Below are 17,793 nucleotides of genomic sequence, written 5' to 3' on the forward strand. Positions count from 1 at the left end.
GAAAAGCAAACATGCCTGTCCAGAATTCAAAAACACTACAACACAAGTATGAATCTCAACACTAAAATCCACTCCATCAGCACCCAAGCTATCCACAGAAACTTTGAAAGTCAGAAATTTTGGCATGATTAATGAAGCTATGAGCCATGACTTTGTGAAAGACAAATTATGGACATGATAGAGCAGATGCAAATTAAAATTGATTCAATAAGGGACAACGAGAGCTGACACAGGCATGTGTTGGCAAAGGCCAGTTTAGACAAAGTAATATTTTATTAAAAGGCCAAAGACACACAAAAAAAAAAAAAAAGGAAAAATCTTTCAACAATCACTGTCAAGTAAAATCAAAACAAGCCAAATACAAAACCCAAACTGAAACCCCTTAATGTAAGTATTTTTATATTGGTAATAGTAACATTGGAAGCAATTACCTCTGTCCTGAAATTTCAGACATGCAAATAAATTCTGACTTACAACTTACTTTCCCCTAGAACAGTCTAAACTCTTTCTTAATATTTACAGACTTCAGAGCATCATAATGAAACCAAGCACATTGGCATGGAAACTGCCTGTGTAGATTACCTCCACAGTATCTGTAGGAATCAGACTTGGATTGCAAAGTAAAAATATCCAGACACTAGGGACATCAGGGCAAAACAAGGCCTGCTTCCTGATACCCTATGTAAGATCAAGTTTCCTCTTAAGTGTAGTTCCATCTCAGTTTTCAGTTGTTTTGGCTTACAGAAATCTTTGTCTAAGGATAAATTATTTTTAACATCTGTCCAGGTTCATATATGCCACTATGTAGAAATGTGGAAAAGATGAACTGCAGATGATGTACTGAATCATTCATAAAAAGTCCCTGTTAACAAAAGCGATACTCCTCAGTTATGAAATTTCCTACAGCCAACAAAACCAATGTAGGACTTCCCTCCAGAGCCAAAGAAAACTGTTGTCCTAGTAATTTAGACATTGCTACAGTGCATGAAGCTTCCATCCATTCTCCTGCTTTCACAGCTCCCAGTGGCTGAATGTTTACATACTCTTTCCTTTTCCTTTATACAGTCCTTCCTTCCAGATTAGTGTCTACAGTATCCTTCTGTCAGGACTTAACACAGTAAACTTGTTTCGAAGCACTGTCACAGGAGGAAGTTCTCACAAAATAAGCCACCAAAACAGGCACAGATGGCAAACAGGAAGGCATTAATTTCAGGCCTACAAAAGGTGGAATGTTTGGAATTAGCACACCAGACAAGATTCCACTGTGCAGACTGTGGGAAAAGCATGGATGCAACAACAGGAAGATGCCAGCCTGGTGAGGCAGATCTGGGTAATCTATTTGGACCAAAATTCCCATCATTACAAACTGTGGGAAAGGAAGCAAATGCTTACACACATACCATCCCAAGTTGTGGGAACAGCATGTACGTCTCTGGAGTAACTATCCCTGGAGGTGTTTAAGAAAAGACTGGATGTGGCATTCAGTGCCATGGTGTAGTTGACAAGGTGGTGTTAAGTCAGAGGTTGGACTCAATGATCTCAAACGACTTTTCCAACCTAGTTGATTCTGTCATTCTATGACTTGGTCTGTATAGAAGTGGTGTCTCCAGAAAAATACTCTGGGGATCCCACCATTGAGAAGACCAGAAGAAGAAGGGCCGGGGGAGATGTCGTGGTGACCATAATCTGTCTCTCTCTCTTTCTCCCCACCCCGTTCCTATTTCTACCTCTCCCTCTCACATTTGCTGTTAAATACAATCCATATTATTGACTTTAGCATAATGTCTTTTAATTCAGGCAGTCATCTTTTAACAACTGGACCCTAATATTATTCCAATGGATCGTAACCTTAATTGATGTCAGGAGTGGGATCCTAACATTATTCCAGTGGAACATAATACCTTCCCAGGATGGCTTCTCTCTACTGCCAAAGAAAATGCTGCCTAGTTGGCTACCGCATCATGACAAACTGCACTCACACAACATTTTCTAATATTGTTCTTCAAAAATACGCAAAGCTACCAACAGTTCTAACCAAAAATGATAAGACTTGTTTTCCTTCATTAATTTTGTAAGATTGCAAGCACGAACACCTTTTTCAATAACAGCGGTGCTGTGAGGAGGGAGGAGGGAGGTCTGAGGCCGGGTCCACCTGTATCCCACAATGCTCCGCGGTGCTGTGAGGTGGGGGGGGGGTCTGTGGCTGGATCCGCCTGTATCCCACAATGCCCTGTGGCGCTGTGAGGAGGGGGGGGGGAGGTCTGCGGCCGGGTCCGCCTGTATCCCACAATGCCCCGTGCCCTTCCTGCTCTCCCTCCCTCCCTCCCCCAGGCCCGGCGCTGCCATGCACCTGAGGCTCAGGTGGTAACGGTGGGGCGCGTGGCCGGGGGGGCCGGGGGGGGGGGGGGAGGCCAATGGCGACAGGGGGAGGGGAGAGATGGGGGGCCCGGCCCTGGCGGGACCAATCAGGGGGCGCGGGGGGAGGCAGGATGGGGGAGGGGGCGCGGCAATGGCGGCGGGAGCACACGCGGTGACGTCACAGCGCGGCCTTGTCTTCCACCCCCCCTCCCCCCCCGCAGGTGCAGCCACGTGACTCCCAGAGCTGCCCTCCCCCACCAGTGCTCCCAGTAAGCGGCACCAGTGACCTCCCAGCGACCCCCCCCCAGTGCTCCCAGTAACTCCCAGTGACCTCCCCCATGCTCCCTGGCCTCCCTCCCAGAGCTCCCATTGTCCCCAGAGCTCCCAGGAACCCTTTCTGGCGCTCCTAGTCTCCTCAGTCAGCCCTCCCAGTGCACCCAGTGCTCTCCTCTAACTCTCCCAGTTCGCCCATCGCCCCTTCCCAGTGCTCGCAGTCCCACTGGTGACCCTCCCAGTGCTCCCTCCCAGTGCCCCAGGGGCGTTCCCAGTCCCTCCAGTGCCTCCAGTCCTCCTTCCCATTGCTCCCAGTTGCTGTATCCATTTCCCAATCCCTCCTAGTCTCTCCAGTCCCTCTTTCTGTCTCTCCCAGTACCCGTATCCCTGCTCCCAATCCCTCCCAGTCTCTCCAGTCCCTCTTCCCGTCTCTCCCACTACCCGTATCCCTGCTCCCAATCCCTCCCAGTCTTTCCCAACCCACCCAGTCCCTTCAGCCCCGCTCCCTGTCCCTCTAACCCCACTCCCAGTCCCTCCCAGTCCCTGCCCGTCCCCACATCCCCCTTCCCAGTGCACTCCAGTCCCTCCCAGTCCCTCTAACACTGCTCCCAGTCCTTCCCAGTCCCTCCCAGTCCCTGTGACCCTGCTCTCAGTGCTCCCCAGCCCCTCTAATTCCACTCCCAGCCCCTCTAACCCCACTCCCAGTCCCTCCTAGTGCCTCCCAGTCCCTCTAACCCCCCTCCCAGTCCCTCCCAGCACCCCCCAGTCCCTCTAACCCCACTCCCAGTCCTTCCCAGTGCCCCCCAGTCCCTCTAACCCCCCTCCCAGTCCCTCCCAGTACCTCCCAGCTCCCTGACAGTGCTGGGCCATGTCGTCGTGAAACAGATTTAAATGAAACATAAGGATTTTAGTTATAGGCTAGCTGTGTTGAAATTAGTTAGAATAGGAGGGAATTGAGGCCTGGCTAAAGTTAATTAATAGTTAGGAGAGCTGGACTTGAAATGGTTTTCAAGATGTTAGTAATTGATTACTGAATAATTGATGATCTGTCACTTGTATGTTTGTTTAGCTGTGCTTAGAATGAGGAACAGAAACATTGATAAGTTAGTCTAGGGAACAGAGACAATTACCAATTTCCTCCCTCTGTGAGAACCGATCCAAAAGTCACGCAAAAGGAAATTTGGAGGTCACTAAAGTAATTAAGATTGTTAAAGTTCAAAAAGGCGAGAAAGGTCAAAATGAGGGAGATGAGCTTACTTCATCTGTCTGGGACCACTGACCCAATTCGAGACCACTGACTCAATTCAGAGAATACATTACACATGCTTAATGACATTTAATCTCATTTCCATACGAAGCAGAGAATGGGAAGTATTAATGTTATGAATATACATTTATATTTTGGATATTCATAATTTTTATAAATAAAAAGCTTTGTATTTGTTTGTATTGGGGCTCGGCGTTTTAGGGAGCTATCCCACGCAGTGCCTGGCGCCAAATAAACATACACTTTCTAACTTTAAACCGTTAGAGACTCTTTGTCCGTCTCAGTTGGATATCGATACTAGATCAATATTCGTATTTTAATAAATCAGTCGTGTGCGGAGGTGCTGCATTTCCAGCTGCGGGGGCACGAGGCAGTGGTGCTGTGCTCCATGACGTGGCTGCAGGCCGAGGACCATTTCTGCAATGTCACCATCGTGGCGCAGAGCCTGCCCTTCCGTGGCCGCCGCGTCATTCTGTATGCCTTCTCGCCCTTCCTGCACGACCAGTTCCTGCTGAACCCCGCGGCTGAGCTGCGCATGTTGCAGGCCCACACCAACCCCGTGCTGGCTGACCTGCTGCTGTCCTGGTACATGGGCACCCTGGAGTTTGCCAGACGCGTCCTGGTCAACTACCTGACGGCGGCCAGCTACCTGCAGATAGAGCACATGGTGGTGTGCTGCCACGGTGCGCTGGCCCGCTTCGTCCAGCTACCGCCAGCTGCCCCCACACAGCTGCCCGAGCCCGAGGAGGACGAGGACAAGGAGGATGAGGAGGATGTGGCGCCTGATGTGTACATCGTCAAGGTGGAGCCAGCCGCCACCCCGCACCGGCGCAGGGAGATGCGCGCATGGCCGGCCGTGGCCACAGCCAAGGCAGCCAGAGTGGCGCAAGAAGGAGGAGTGGCGGCGGCGGCGGCGGCCGTGGCGGGGACGGCTGGGACGGCAGCGCAGGACCCCCCGTGTTCCCCCCAGCTGGGGGTAGGCAAGGCCTGCTACAGCCTGGCCAAGGATGGTGAGGGCGAGGGGCTGCTCATCTTCCCTGGTGGCAGTGGCGAGGAGCCGGTGGGCAGCGTGGGCACCGTGAGCCCCTTGGGGGTGGCTGTGGCAGGCACGGGACTGGTGGTGAGCACCCCATCGGCATCATTGCGCTGCAGGAAGTGCAGGGAGGCGTTCCAGGGCGTGGAGAAGCTGGTGTTCCACATGTGCGCCCTGCACTTCGTGTTCATGTGCCTGCACTGCGGGAAGCAGTTCAACCACAGCAGCAACTGGAACCAACACATGAATGTGCACCGCAGCGTGAAGTCGCACGGCTGCGGCATTTGCAGCAAGACATTCACGCAGAAATCCATGTTGCACAACCACCTGAACCTGCACAGTGGCGCGTGGCCCTACCGCTGCTCCTACTGTGACATGCGCTTCACCCACAAAGCCAGCCATCCGCCGCCACCTCAAGTAACAGCATGGCAAGACCACGGCCCAGAACATGCTGGAGACCAGGGCGGCTGAGGGGGGGGTCCTGCTGCGCTGACCCCCTTGGGAGGGGCCCCAGCGCAGCCCAGGGGGGACCCCCGAGGAGCTGGGTCCTCTCCCAGACTAGGAGGGGGAGGCCCCTGGATGGCTGGGTGGGGAGTGACCCCTCTGGAGTGGTGGGGAGTGACCATTAGACATCTGAATCCCTCCCTGACATGGAGGGGGTGACTCCCAGAATGATGGGGAACGACCTCAAAGTGAGGGGGAGTGACTTCCCCCAGAGCGGTGGGGAGTGACCACTGGACACTCGAGTCCGTCTTGGATGAAGAGGAGTGACCCCTGATCCCCCTGCCCCCCCCCCCCCCCCCAAACTGACTGAGAATTATTCCTGGACACCTGAACCCCTCTTGGAGGGACCCAAATCCTTCCTGGAGGGAAGGGGAATGACCCCAAAATGACAGAAAATGACCCCAAAGTGGTAGGGAACCACCCCAAAACAATGGGGAATGACCCCAACACTATGGGGAACGATCCCAAAGTGATGGGGAACAACCCCAAAACGATGGGGAACTGTTGCAGGGCAGGTGGCAGTGGCCACTGCAGCAGATCCTTCAGAAGACTGGTAGACAGGCCTCCAGAACACAAAGTTCTGATTCTCACTCCATGGTTAGAGCGAGTTCCCATGTTCCTAGTGGTTCTTAGTTTTCATGTTTTAAGTTCATTGGTTCAGGAGTTCTCCACCCAGTTTTATGTACAAGTTCATGTTTATGTATTTCCCCTAGTTGGTTATGTATTAGTTCTGGAAAGTTCTCCCTTCTTCGATGCCCCATTGGTCTACTCATGTAATCTTCTCCCCTAAGTTATCCCCATTGGTTATTCCCCTGTTATCTCCTCCTCCTCAGTCGATCCCTGTTGGCGTCTCCTCCCCCTGCCATGTAGCCCTGGGAGAGGCGCCCTGAGGGCAGGCACGGGGTTTCCCTGCCCCTGGTCAGCCTCATTTCCCATTGGTTGGTTTGTGTTCCCCTGTGTGGGAAGGACCCTCGGGTCCCGTGACTGGAGGAGTTCCTGAGCAGAGCCCCAGCCATGCAGCTGGAGAAATAAACATCTCTGAAACATCTACCAAGAATCTGTCCATATATATTTCCTTTTCACGGGACTCCTGGTTTGATATATGCGTGTTACAGTAATCCCCGCTGTAGCAGATCCCCATTGGTTGTTTCCCTTTGTTCCACCCCTGTATAAAATGTTGCGCTTTCCCCTTTTTCCTGGTCTTTGTCCCTGGATCTTCCCCTGGCAATAAACCAGCTGGAAGCTACACAGAGACCCCTCTCTCATCCTTTGCCTCTGCCAACACTTTTACACCACCTTTATCTGGGGCTCACTCCTTGCGAAGGAGCCAGCTAGCTTTCCCTGCAAGCTGCAGCTAACTTCTGCCTGTTGCAGCCTGACAGCTTTCCCTGCTTGCTGCAGCTGACCCTTGCCTGCAGCAGCAGAAGCCAAGGAGGTCTGCAGCTGGATGCTGTGCTGCCTTGGGCAGCCCCAACAGTGTCAAGGAATGACCCCAAAACGATGGGGAACAACCCCAAAGTGATGGGGGACGACCCCAAAGTGGTGGGGAGCAGTCCCTGGCCACCTGAGTCCCCCCCTGAAGGAGAGGGGACCCCTGCCTCAAACACCTGATGTGCCCCCCCAGACATCTGGGTGACAGATTTGGGGGTCCTGGTTTAAATTCCAGGTGGAAAAAGCCAACCTCCCTCTCCCCCCCTTTCCTCTAGAATGGTGATAATTTTTGAATTCTAGGGATTTCGGGCAAAAAACACAGGAACAAAGAATTCCGGCTCTGTCCCAGAATATGAATTTAAATACTCTGATAATGGATGGGCGAGGGGGGGAGGGGGTGTTCCCTGCACCCCCCCAAAACCTGGACCCCCACCCTCCCTCTCACGATGGGTTTGGGGATCCCAGGCCCTTGGTGGACAATGGGGTGACTCCCACTGGACCCCCTCTAAAAATTGGTGTGGGCATGGCCTAAACATGGAGGGGGCTGGGCTTTGGTGGTGTGGGCAGGGCTTGGGGAGTGGGCAGAGCCAAGCGGGGAGTACAAAGCAGGGCGATGGGCGGAGTTTTGATCATAGAAGTTGTGGCCACACCCTCTTTTGGGCTGCATCGTGAAGTCACTGTGCGCGGCGTGCTCAGGAGCGATGGAGGCGGCGAGGTCTGAGGGGGAAAATAGGGCAGTTTTTAGGTGATTTTGGGGTTTTTTGAGGGGTTTTTGGGAGATCCTGAGGGGCATGGGGAGCGAGGGGGGCTTTGTGCGGTGGGGGGAAGGGCGGGATCCTCTGGCAGGAGGGGCTCTCCCCTCACACCACGCTCTCACCCCCCCGTTGCGACCCTTGTGGTGGAGGTGGTGGGAGAGGTGGTGAGTGGCCTCCCCCCCCTCCTTGGACCCCTCCTCGGATCCCCTTCAGGATACCCCTGACCCCCCCCTCGAGACCATCCTGACCCCCCCCCCCCCCCCTCCCAGCCCTCAAATCCCCCCGACCCCTTTTCCTCCCTCCAGGGCTCCCCCCGCGCAACCTCTCCCCCTGTGATCCCCCCCTCCTAGCAGGACCACCCACTACGGGTGGTGGGGCGCCCCTGGATGAGGAGCACAGGGGGGTCCTCCTGGGGGGGGCAACCCCGGCGATGGGGAGGGGGTGCAGGGGACCCCTCCCGGCGGCAGCAGCACCTAGGGGCTGCCAGGTGTGGGGGGGTGGGGGCATTTTGGGGGGGGTCTGGGGGTCCTGGGGAGGCTCAAGGCGGTCTTGGGGGGTTCTTGGGGGTGGTTGAGAGGGATCTGGATGCATTGGGGGGGCCTGGGGGGTCTCATGCCTTTGGGGAGAGTCTCGGGGGGGGCCTTGGGGGGCTTTTGGGGAACTCAAGGGGGTCCTGGGGGGGGGTCTATGGGGGTCTCACGCATTTGGGGGAGGGTCTGGGGGTCGATTTTGGATTTTAAGGAGTTCTGGGGGGGGCTCTGAGCTTTTTTTGGGGGGGGGTGTCTCATATTTTCCCCCCCTTCCAGGCCACACCGCCAAGACCCTGCCAGACTCCCCGGGGCAGGGTGGGCGCTGGGGAGGTCCCAGCCTCACCCCCATGCCCCCTGCCCCTCTGGCCTCCCCCAGGTTTTAATGTGACAGCAGTAGCAGTCATTTAAGCAGCTTGCTTTCCCTGGTGGAGCCAGTTTTACCTTGTTTCACCTTGCTTTGAGATTTTGGGTTCCATCCCCACAGTGTTTTTAGAGTGTTTTCCTCAAAAATTTGTTTTATATGTCTAATATATTACTGTCAAATGGCTGTGGGAGTTTGTAGTTAGTCCTGAAGTACTGGCAAATAAGCTTTTGTCATTGAGTCTCCAAACCTAAAGATACTCAGCTCTGAACCTTATTGAATCAATTTCTATTTTACTAATTTGTAACATCTGAAGCATTTGTATTTTCCCAGACTGGGCAATCTCTGTTCATGTGCTGCCCTTGGCTGACGGGGTGACTGCACACAGCATTCCCTGAAGCTGACCAGTTCCTAAAGAGAAAGTCCACATTCACCAAGCCACCTCGGACAGCTCTCGTTTTTACCACCAATAAGATGGAGAATAACTTTGCAAACAGACTAATTAGCAGAAGCCTCTTTTCCTGTGATATCTTATTCCAGAGCCTGTAAATGTGCTGTTCACTGCAGACACCACGCTGCTGCCCTCTTAGATGCAACAGCTGAGTGTCACTCAGCTGTTATGGAAGCTGTTATGGAAGGTCACACACTGCAGGTGCAGAAATAAACCATCTATCCAGCATAGCTGCCAGCCAAGGGACTGACTAAAGCTTAACTCATTGTGCACTGATATGGATTAGCACACACAAACAGCAGGGCAGAGCCTGACTTCCCTGTCAGCTACAACTGCCTTCATTTCCCAGTCCTGCTGGAGCACTGGAGAAAGGTGTGTGAGGACCTTCTACTCATTCTTGGCATAGCACAAGGTGTAATACCTCCCATCACAGAGATGTGCAGTGAGAGGAACCTCTTCTATATGTTTCAAAGCATATTGACAGGTCACAGGGACATACTGCATAACCTGACCTGCTGCAGAAAATCAGTTACTTTGAGTTCGTTGAATACATCTATTTTAGAAAATATTTAGAAAAATATTTTTATAACTGTGTAGCAAAAAAAGTCTAATAAAATGCCAGGCAATTTTTTGAACTGTTAAGTATGTTTTTCATTGCTCACTGAATGTCTGACTTCAGATCCCAATATTGATTCGTATTCTTTATCGTATCCAACAGTGAGGGATCCTAAATCAGATCTGGTCTGGTTTGGGGTATAAAATAAAAATAAATACATCTTTGTGAATGTCTCCTTTCAAATACTTCAGTACTCTTCTTAGTTCTTTCTGAATTCTCTGATTTTTTTCAGTCTAGAGCTAGATTTAGAAAGCTGAATTTATAATACAGACACCTTTAGCCTCTAGAAAGAGAAATGAGTAGAACTGTCTCATTCTGTAGGCTCCAAAAGAGCTGTTCAATTAAGACTGCCATTTAGGCAGTAACTGCCTATTGGATTGAAACCGGTAAAACTACATACAAAACTGCTGTCCAGTCCCTTATCAGGACTAGTTGTTCCCTAGCAGAAATTCATGTTTATCTTGTGAAAATCTTTTTCTTCTTAAAACTTTCATTGGAAAATACTTATTTGTGAACTGAAACAACTGAAATTGGAATAGACAAAGTTCCAAGCTGATGCAGTGCTGGCTCATTGGCTCGAGCTCTGGTGTGCCCTCGGTCAGAGGGAATGCAGCGTCTCTTCTGCAACGCCCTTTAGAGACGTCTTCGGTGCGGGTAATGACGTAAGCTGGTCATGCGTGCTGGCTCCTCTACAGAGGAGGCACGTCAGGGAGCCGACGGTTTGGGCTTGCGTCCCCTGGAGGCAAAGGAAAAGAGAGGGGCTTCTGCTGTGGGTTCCAGCAGGGTTTATTAGCAGGAGGGTCCATGGACCAGAAGAGCCTCAAGAAGGGTTTTGCGCACAGTTTTATTGGGGGGTGGATCAAGGTGGGGAAAAGGAAAGCGACCAATAAGGTACCAGCAAAGGGGAGGATACAGCTTAACTTTAATCAATGGGGAAACAGGGAGGCGGGAATTACAACTGGGAGCCAATAGATAACTAAGTAACAGAGAATTTTCCAGAAGCGGGGAAGGCGGCTTGGGCCAAGGTGCCACCCAGGGGGATGCAACTTAAACTTCAGTGCTGCTCATGGATCCACCCTCGGATCAGCTACCTTGGGCGGGGAAATCCACCCAGGGGATGGCCTCAGCTGTATTTGATTGCCACAGCCCCAAAGGGGGCTGGGCCACCGCAACACCAAGCTGACCATAAAACTGTCTTTAATTAAGAAATTGGTTGAACTCCAAATCCAGGGCATGTTCTTTTCATCTGAGACAAGCAAGGGAAACAGTTTTAAAGCCACATGCCTCTTTTGACATATAAGCATTTCACTAGAAGGAGCAAAGTGCTTCCTTTGTTTGTTCTAATTTCAAACCAGAGCAACACTAAAAAAACTACCTGATATGTAGCTCCTACACTGAGGTCATGGTGAGAGCCTGTACCTAGTTTCTGACCTGAAAAGATGTCACACATGTGCCCTCTAGAGAGCAGGAAACTGCATGAGTGCTTCCTGTGGGTTTGAGCCTCAGATCACACTCTTGGCAACGGAGCAAAGACAAGTTGCCTTTACATTATTTGGGTTTTTTCCAGCCAATGGCCTATTTTCTGTAACAGGGCAACTGAGCAGCTTTATAGAACTTCTGAACTGCAGTCAGAGGCACCATTATAGCTGCAGTTAGTGACAGCAGTGGGACAGAGGCCTGAAATTCAATACAACCTGTCACTGGCACACCTGCCCCAAGCTTCCAGTGTGCTCAGACAATCTTTGGAAAGCTGATGCTGCTATTCCATCGCTGCTGTTGTTTCAAAGCAGCTCACCCAAGCCTGTATATGTTGCACTCCTGCTCTGATTTAGTGTAGACATACCCCCATGGCTTGTTTGAATTTGTATCCCAGCCACGATTACAGCTGAGTAAAGCCAAGCACCTCGCACAGGTGTGACCTAAAATCATGCTGTGCTGGCACCAGGTGCTGCAGTTATCCTGACACAACTCTACCTGCTGGTAATCTGGTCTAGGGACAGAGCACCCTGGACTAAAGGACTGCTGAAGCCAACTGAAATGTGGCCTGAGCAGAGACTAAGGCTAAGCTGTCTAAATATGAGTGGTTACAGTGGGAGTTTATTCTGAGTAACAACCACTGACTGTCCCAGTGCTCACAAACTGTTCAGATGTTTTTACTGGAAATAACCAAGCAATATCTTTGACAAGGATTACTACTCTGCATTTTCTCACGTTCAGAATAAAATTCCAGAAGAACATCCCCATCCCATCCTTCCTTCTTTGCTCATAATTCAGTGAAAGAACACTCATTCGCCCTTCCATGTACAGCTCGTTAACTTGGTCATTTCTGGTGCCTTCCTGAGCCCTGGCATGTCTCAGGTGCTCAGGTCTCCTGCCACACATAGAGCAGCTCTCCCTCTGGAGTGGCAGCCTCTGCTGGCCTGGGAAATGCAGAGCACGAGGCTTTGGCAAAGCTCCACAGGAAGGACTGCACACAAGGCAGAGAGCAGTGGACACTATTCACAGCTTGCTCTGTAGGGAGCAAACTGAGAACACAGACCCTGCTTGGGTAGGGGGAGGAATTTTTGCCAGGTAACCAAGAATGAGCCAAACCAGTTTACAACAAGAAAGTTGTTACAGCCGGAAAAGCACTGGTTAGGTGCAGAGGTATTTACTTCCCAACTTTTTGAGTCACATTCTAAAATTTTCATGGGGCTGAGAACGGCACCCCTTTCTATCCTCAGAGCCCCTCATTTCTCTACACTAAGATCCCACTCTTTTATTACCCTTTATTGCTACCTCCCTGAGCCCCACATTCCTGCCTCTTCAATTCCGTATTCTTTGCGTCTGAAGACAATTCCTACCTACAAAGAAAGCAGGAATTCTTGGGCTGTGAATCACATATTCCGTCTATGGAGGACGATGTCAACTTAGTGCATAAGTCCCTGAATGGAGGTTAACTCTCCCCCACCTGCCAGATGCAAACTCAGCACAGGGCCCCTTGCCCCTCTGTGCTGGATCCCAAAATGGCCATTGCCAGGCAATGACCCTGAGCTATGGGTTTAGGAGAAGAACTGGAGCACTCTCTAGAAAATTCCTAGGAATCACATAACCCCAAAAAAATGTGACTTTACAATCTTTTTTACCAGTGGGGGAAGAATTTACTGGCATCAAGATTTAAACCCAGATGTTTCCATCAGGCACAATTTTTTGCATTCAATCATGACATTGAGTACCACCTACAGTTGTGTTAAATTAATGCACTTACAAACGGGCAGCATTCCTTACACATTTTCATTTACTTTGTAATATGCATTTACTTAGTTCCAGCAACACAACAATTCACTCTGGCACCATTTCAGCTTAACAGTTCAAAAAGATTCAAATTTAGTTGATGGTAGATTTACAGCACAGTAATTTCTCCTGCCTTTTCCCTTTATGTCAGCCCCACTGGTGACCATGTACAGAGGCATACGGATGTGCCTACACATTCAAAGATTTCTTAACTGATAAGGTATTTAAAACTCAATAAAAATGAATTCTTGTTCCAAAATCCAGCAACTGGCCAGAGTCAAGTACATCTGATAAACCAGAAAAAGAGGCAGTCAGTAGGATTACCTGTACAAAGGTAAACACAAACTCTCTCAGTCCTGAGAGAATAAACTTCACATTCAATTTCCAAATGTACCCAGACTAATAAATTTCCGTAGAAAATCTTCTCAGGAACCCTCACTGAATAAGCATACACCAACCGAGATATTTAATGACCAAACCAAATTAATTCACAAGTGTTGGGAAAAATATATGCAAATATTTCATAGTTTTGGCAAATATTTCATAGTTTTGGTTCAGCTAATAAAAAGTCAGGAAAAATATCTAAATAATTAAATATATAAATAATTTTTTCAATTTTTTTTCTCACAGAACAGCAGAAAACTGTGTAGAATTCAATGTGCCTTTAAGAAACGTAAAACCAATAAAACATCCAAGTGCAGGAAGCTGCTGCAGCTCCTGGAGGAAGTGAAGTTTACCCTTCCGAAGCTGTGTCGTAAGCACAAGGTCGCAGTGGATGTTGGCTCTGCAGTAAGACCTGCTGTTGCAGTTTTCCTGTACTGTGTGAAACATTAAACAGGCCCCCAGAGAGGGATCAACAGAAAAATGATTTTTTATTGAGGAGCATGAAGATGAGTGGAGTTAGATACATCACCCGCTTCTCTGTCTCTCACTGTGTCTGATGGTGAGTCACGTGGTGTAACAGAAGCAAGTCAATTAGTGGGGTAATTAACAAAACCATTGGTGCAGAGCACCCAGCAGTCACCCTTCGAGTGTCAGGAGTGTCCTTGGAGGGATGAGATGGACAATAAAGTAAAAGCAATCTTCATTTTAGAAAGCTGGGAACTTGTCCACCTTTAGCCTGAATTATCAAGCTAGACCTTGCACATGGTATGAGCCCAATTTTAGATCAGTTCTGCAGAAGGATGTTCCAGAGCTCCCTGGAATTCTGTGGAAGATGTACCAGCTCTGGAAGCAGCACTGTTTGTGCAGTGCTGCCAATCCATCTTCATTTCTCAAAGATCCCGAGAATGTATAAAACTGTTCTGATGGCTTCCTCAAACTAGTTGCAACTAGTCTTTCATGAGAGAAAAAAATAGGCCTTAATAAATCTAGTGTTTATGCAGAAAATAACTTCTCTCTTATTCAAGTTGTACCCTGGCTGATTCCAGAACTGGTCCGTGTTTGTGCTAAATGCACTGAGAGCTAATAAAAACTGTCTTGGATTAGAAATAGGACTCTTTATTCAGCATTCCAAATGGAAACACTGAGATGACTAAACAGTTCATTTAACATTCTGATTTTATTCAGAAGCATTATTTCCATTGTATGCATTTATGAACAGGCAAAACCCTCCATCCCACGATCATACAATATTGTTTTCATTGCTGTTTCATCCATACCAGCAAAAATGATCTCTTAAATGCAAATATCCACAATATATAGTGGAAATGGGTGTGCTCAGCTGGATCATGGTGTGCTCCCCCCATGCTGGGATACCAGAAGTACTCCATGCCATGGGTAGAGTCAAGGGAGTTTACTTGAACTTAGTCTAGAACTAGACTTTCATTTTGCATAAGTGCAGGTTTTTAGATCCATTTTTTTCATCTTCTTTTATGTTTATTGTAGCATCATTTCTGCCTGCACCCCTGTAGACAATCTTAATATTTCATGATAAATTTTCCAAGCAATCAATGCAGCCCATTTTTCTTCTCATTTATAGTGGTGTAAATAAGGGTGGCTTCAAAGTAGCAGCTGAAGCAATACATGTAGAAATGCAGCAGAAGTGACTGGAAAACACGTCCTCACAATTTGTAGCTGCTTGTAAACTAAGGAGTTTTGAATGTATATAGTTTAGAGCAGAAATCTTTGTCTCAACTGACAGCTCTGTCTCAAGTGACAGAATCACTGCTTATACTTCTGTACCAGTTTTGGGCAAATTTGGAAATATATCCTCTGAGAGAAGGCAGGTTACAACCATCCCTCCCCCACCAGGATCGGGGGAAAAAAAAAAAAATTCCTCGAAGGAAAGTGAAAGAGATAAAAACTATTTATTTAACAAACACACAGAAAAAGGATAATAATGCTAAATAATGAAACCTCTCACTGTGGAGAGAAGGACCTGGGAAAATTTCAGAGTCCTTCCATAGGTAGCCTTTCTCCTCCTCCTCGGAGCTGGGACGAGGTGGGCCCACCTCCAGGGCCTCCACCTTGGTGGAAAAAGTCCCGATGTGTTCTGATGTTGAAATAGTCCAAAAAAAGAAGGGAAAAAACGAAGTCCCAGGAAAACAAAAGTTCAACTCTCCAGAGGAAAAAGAGCTGAAAAAACTGGCCGAAAGCTGGCTGGAAAAAAAAAGCCGGCTGCTTCCTCCGGCTCCTGCTGCTGCTGGTATAAGTAAGAGGAGTCTCTGTGTATATCTGTGTGTCCTTGAAACACTGCTTTGAAAGTTCTCTGGGTTTTTTCCCTCTCCCCCCTCTCAGGCTCAGTTTAAAGGCACAGAAAAGGCAAAAAATTCTGGGCATAGAGAAGCAATATGGGATACAACATCATAAAGTCACCCCAAGACCTCCTCCATAACCTGCAGGGGAACCTGTGCTCCCACACCTACAACACCTCTCCTCTTTCATCTCACACCTCTGTGTCAGCAAAGATGTTTTTCTCACTTTCTTTTTTCCTCACTCTCCTCTGCCAGGCAGCATTTTTTGCCCTTACATACGTTTCCCCCGAGGTGCCCCCGCCCCAGCTGTGGGCTCAGCCGCACCCTGCGGTGGGCGGTTGGATCCGGCTGGAACCGGCTGTGTCTGGCTGGGGCAGCCCGGCCTCCCCTCACAGAGCCCCTGCAGGCCCCCTTGTGACACCACCTTGACATAAAAACACAATGAATTTGAAAACTGTAGTCCACTTTCTTTTGGAGAGTGTCTGGATTAGAAATAATAATTAAAAAAACCCACCAAAATCAAGCCCTAACTTCCCTCTACCCCCCTTTTTTGTGCTAGTTGTTCTTGCAAAATATTTCAATTGCTATTTCAAAGCTCTCCGTGTAGGTCAGAGTTGACCCAAGATGCCATTATGCTTTGGGGAACCCTTGCACCACAACTATTCCCAATGTATTCACTATGTAGAAATATTGATCTGAATTATCAGAAGTGTTAGACTTTTTCAATCTTCATAACTCACATTTCACTGCAGTTAGGACAGGGAACACCTGAAAATCCTGAAGTAATTTTGTTTAAACAGAATAGTCTGTACTTGTGACAAAGAGTTCAAATATTTTCTCAGACCACAGATTGAGATGTTTGAAGCATATAGAACTCGTCTTCATATAGATTTTATTTTTTCTTTTTTTTTTTTTTTTTAATGAATAGCTCTGTTTAAGCCACACACATAGAAAAGTGTGCTTTATTATAATTTGGGAAGAACTGCAACCTATTTATGGTAAATAATGCATTGTCATTGTCGTGTTGCTCTAATAATTTTATCACCAAAATTACTTTCTAGTGATGAAATTGTGTGATACATCAGTAAAATGCCCCTATTGTGGTTATATGTTTATCTCTAATATAGTATCAGTGGCATAAACACATTCTGAGGGTTCAAGCTTAAACAGAAATAAATGACAGCATAATACAAATAAGTTTATATTAGACATGTATATATATTTCATTTAAATGAGTTTCATTTTGATTCATTTAAGTAAAGCATTTGGAAGAGAACAGATTTGTATGCAAGGGGCTATTGTCTTCATAATAACAGCAATAATGATTCAGATTTTAACAGCTGCATGAAAGTCTATGCTTTTATTAAAGTGCATGAAAGAAATTCTTTCAGTGGAGCAGCTCCAGCAAAAAAAAATATATTGAAGGGAAAGTACCAAACAGCTTGATGGCTTCCTTTTAATGGAAGTTTTAGGAAATTATATATCCTGAGATACAATAGCTGAACTTTATGTGTATACATACAAATATGCGCGTACACAAGTTTCGATAGAACAAAACTTTGTGTATGTGTGTGCAAGTGTGTGTATGTGTGACAACAGCTTGCATATTAAAACTGTATAAATCCTTCCATTTAATCTTTATGGCTCTCTGCTTTAGCTTTTAGAAATCAGTTTGTTAGATTAATTCTCTGGCCAGAAAATATCATTTTGAAGTGATTTAGCAATCCGCTCAGATTGCAAGAAAAATACATCTTCCTTCCATATAATTTTTTAAACTTTTCTTGGCAGCACCAGAGACCGAACAGAAAGTGATCAAGACAGGAAATGGACAGGAAAATATCCCTTAATGTAACCAAATGTCTGTTGGGGAACAGAGGAAAACCTGTTGTCTTTTTAAAAGTTATAACTGCCTTAAGACTATACACAGCCTGTCTGTTGTTTAATCACCCAACATTCAATGTAATATCTTCTAAATATACTGGTAACATTAGGAAAGATAAAAAACTAATTTGGAGAGGCGTTTTTTATGTTGATTATATTTACATATCCTGATTGATGCAGGACCTTGCTAAGTATGTAGCAGACTGTATTGATAACACACATTTTTGTATATAATGATAGCTACCCATTGCCTGAGAATGAGAGCTGTTTAACAAAGGAAACACCATTAAAAGAAGTCATCTGTATGATAATAGAGACACATATACACTCATTTGATTGTGAACTAATCAGAAAATTCTAAAGT

General features: G+C 47.6%; 1 protein-coding gene and 1 long non-coding RNA gene across 2 annotated transcripts; one reads left to right on the forward strand and one right to left on the reverse strand.

Moving 5' to 3' along the window:
- Positions 1-3,248: 3,248 nt before the first annotated feature.
- LOC116442049 lies at positions 3,249-3,447 on the reverse strand. The gene is made up of 3 exons (XR_004239360.1): positions 3,413-3,447; positions 3,331-3,380; positions 3,249-3,266 (listed from the first exon to the last, which is right to left on the reverse strand). It is a non-coding gene; the product is annotated as an uncharacterized LOC116442049 (long non-coding RNA).
- Positions 3,448-3,632: 185 nt separating this feature from the next.
- LOC116440594 (zinc finger and BTB domain-containing protein 12-like) lies at positions 3,633-5,402 on the forward strand. Its single transcript, XM_032101512.1, has 2 exons — positions 3,633-3,650; positions 4,227-5,402. Exons 1-2 carry the CDS (start codon positions 3,633-3,635, stop codon positions 5,400-5,402), a joined length of 1,194 nt encoding a protein of 397 aa, XP_031957403.1.
- The last annotated feature ends 12,391 nt before the right edge of the window (positions 5,403-17,793 follow it).

Source organism: Corvus moneduloides, chromosome 3, assembly GCF_009650955.1.
Source record: "Corvus moneduloides isolate bCorMon1 chromosome 3, bCorMon1.pri, whole genome shotgun sequence".
Taxonomy (NCBI): domain Eukaryota; kingdom Metazoa; phylum Chordata; class Aves; order Passeriformes; family Corvidae; genus Corvus; species Corvus moneduloides.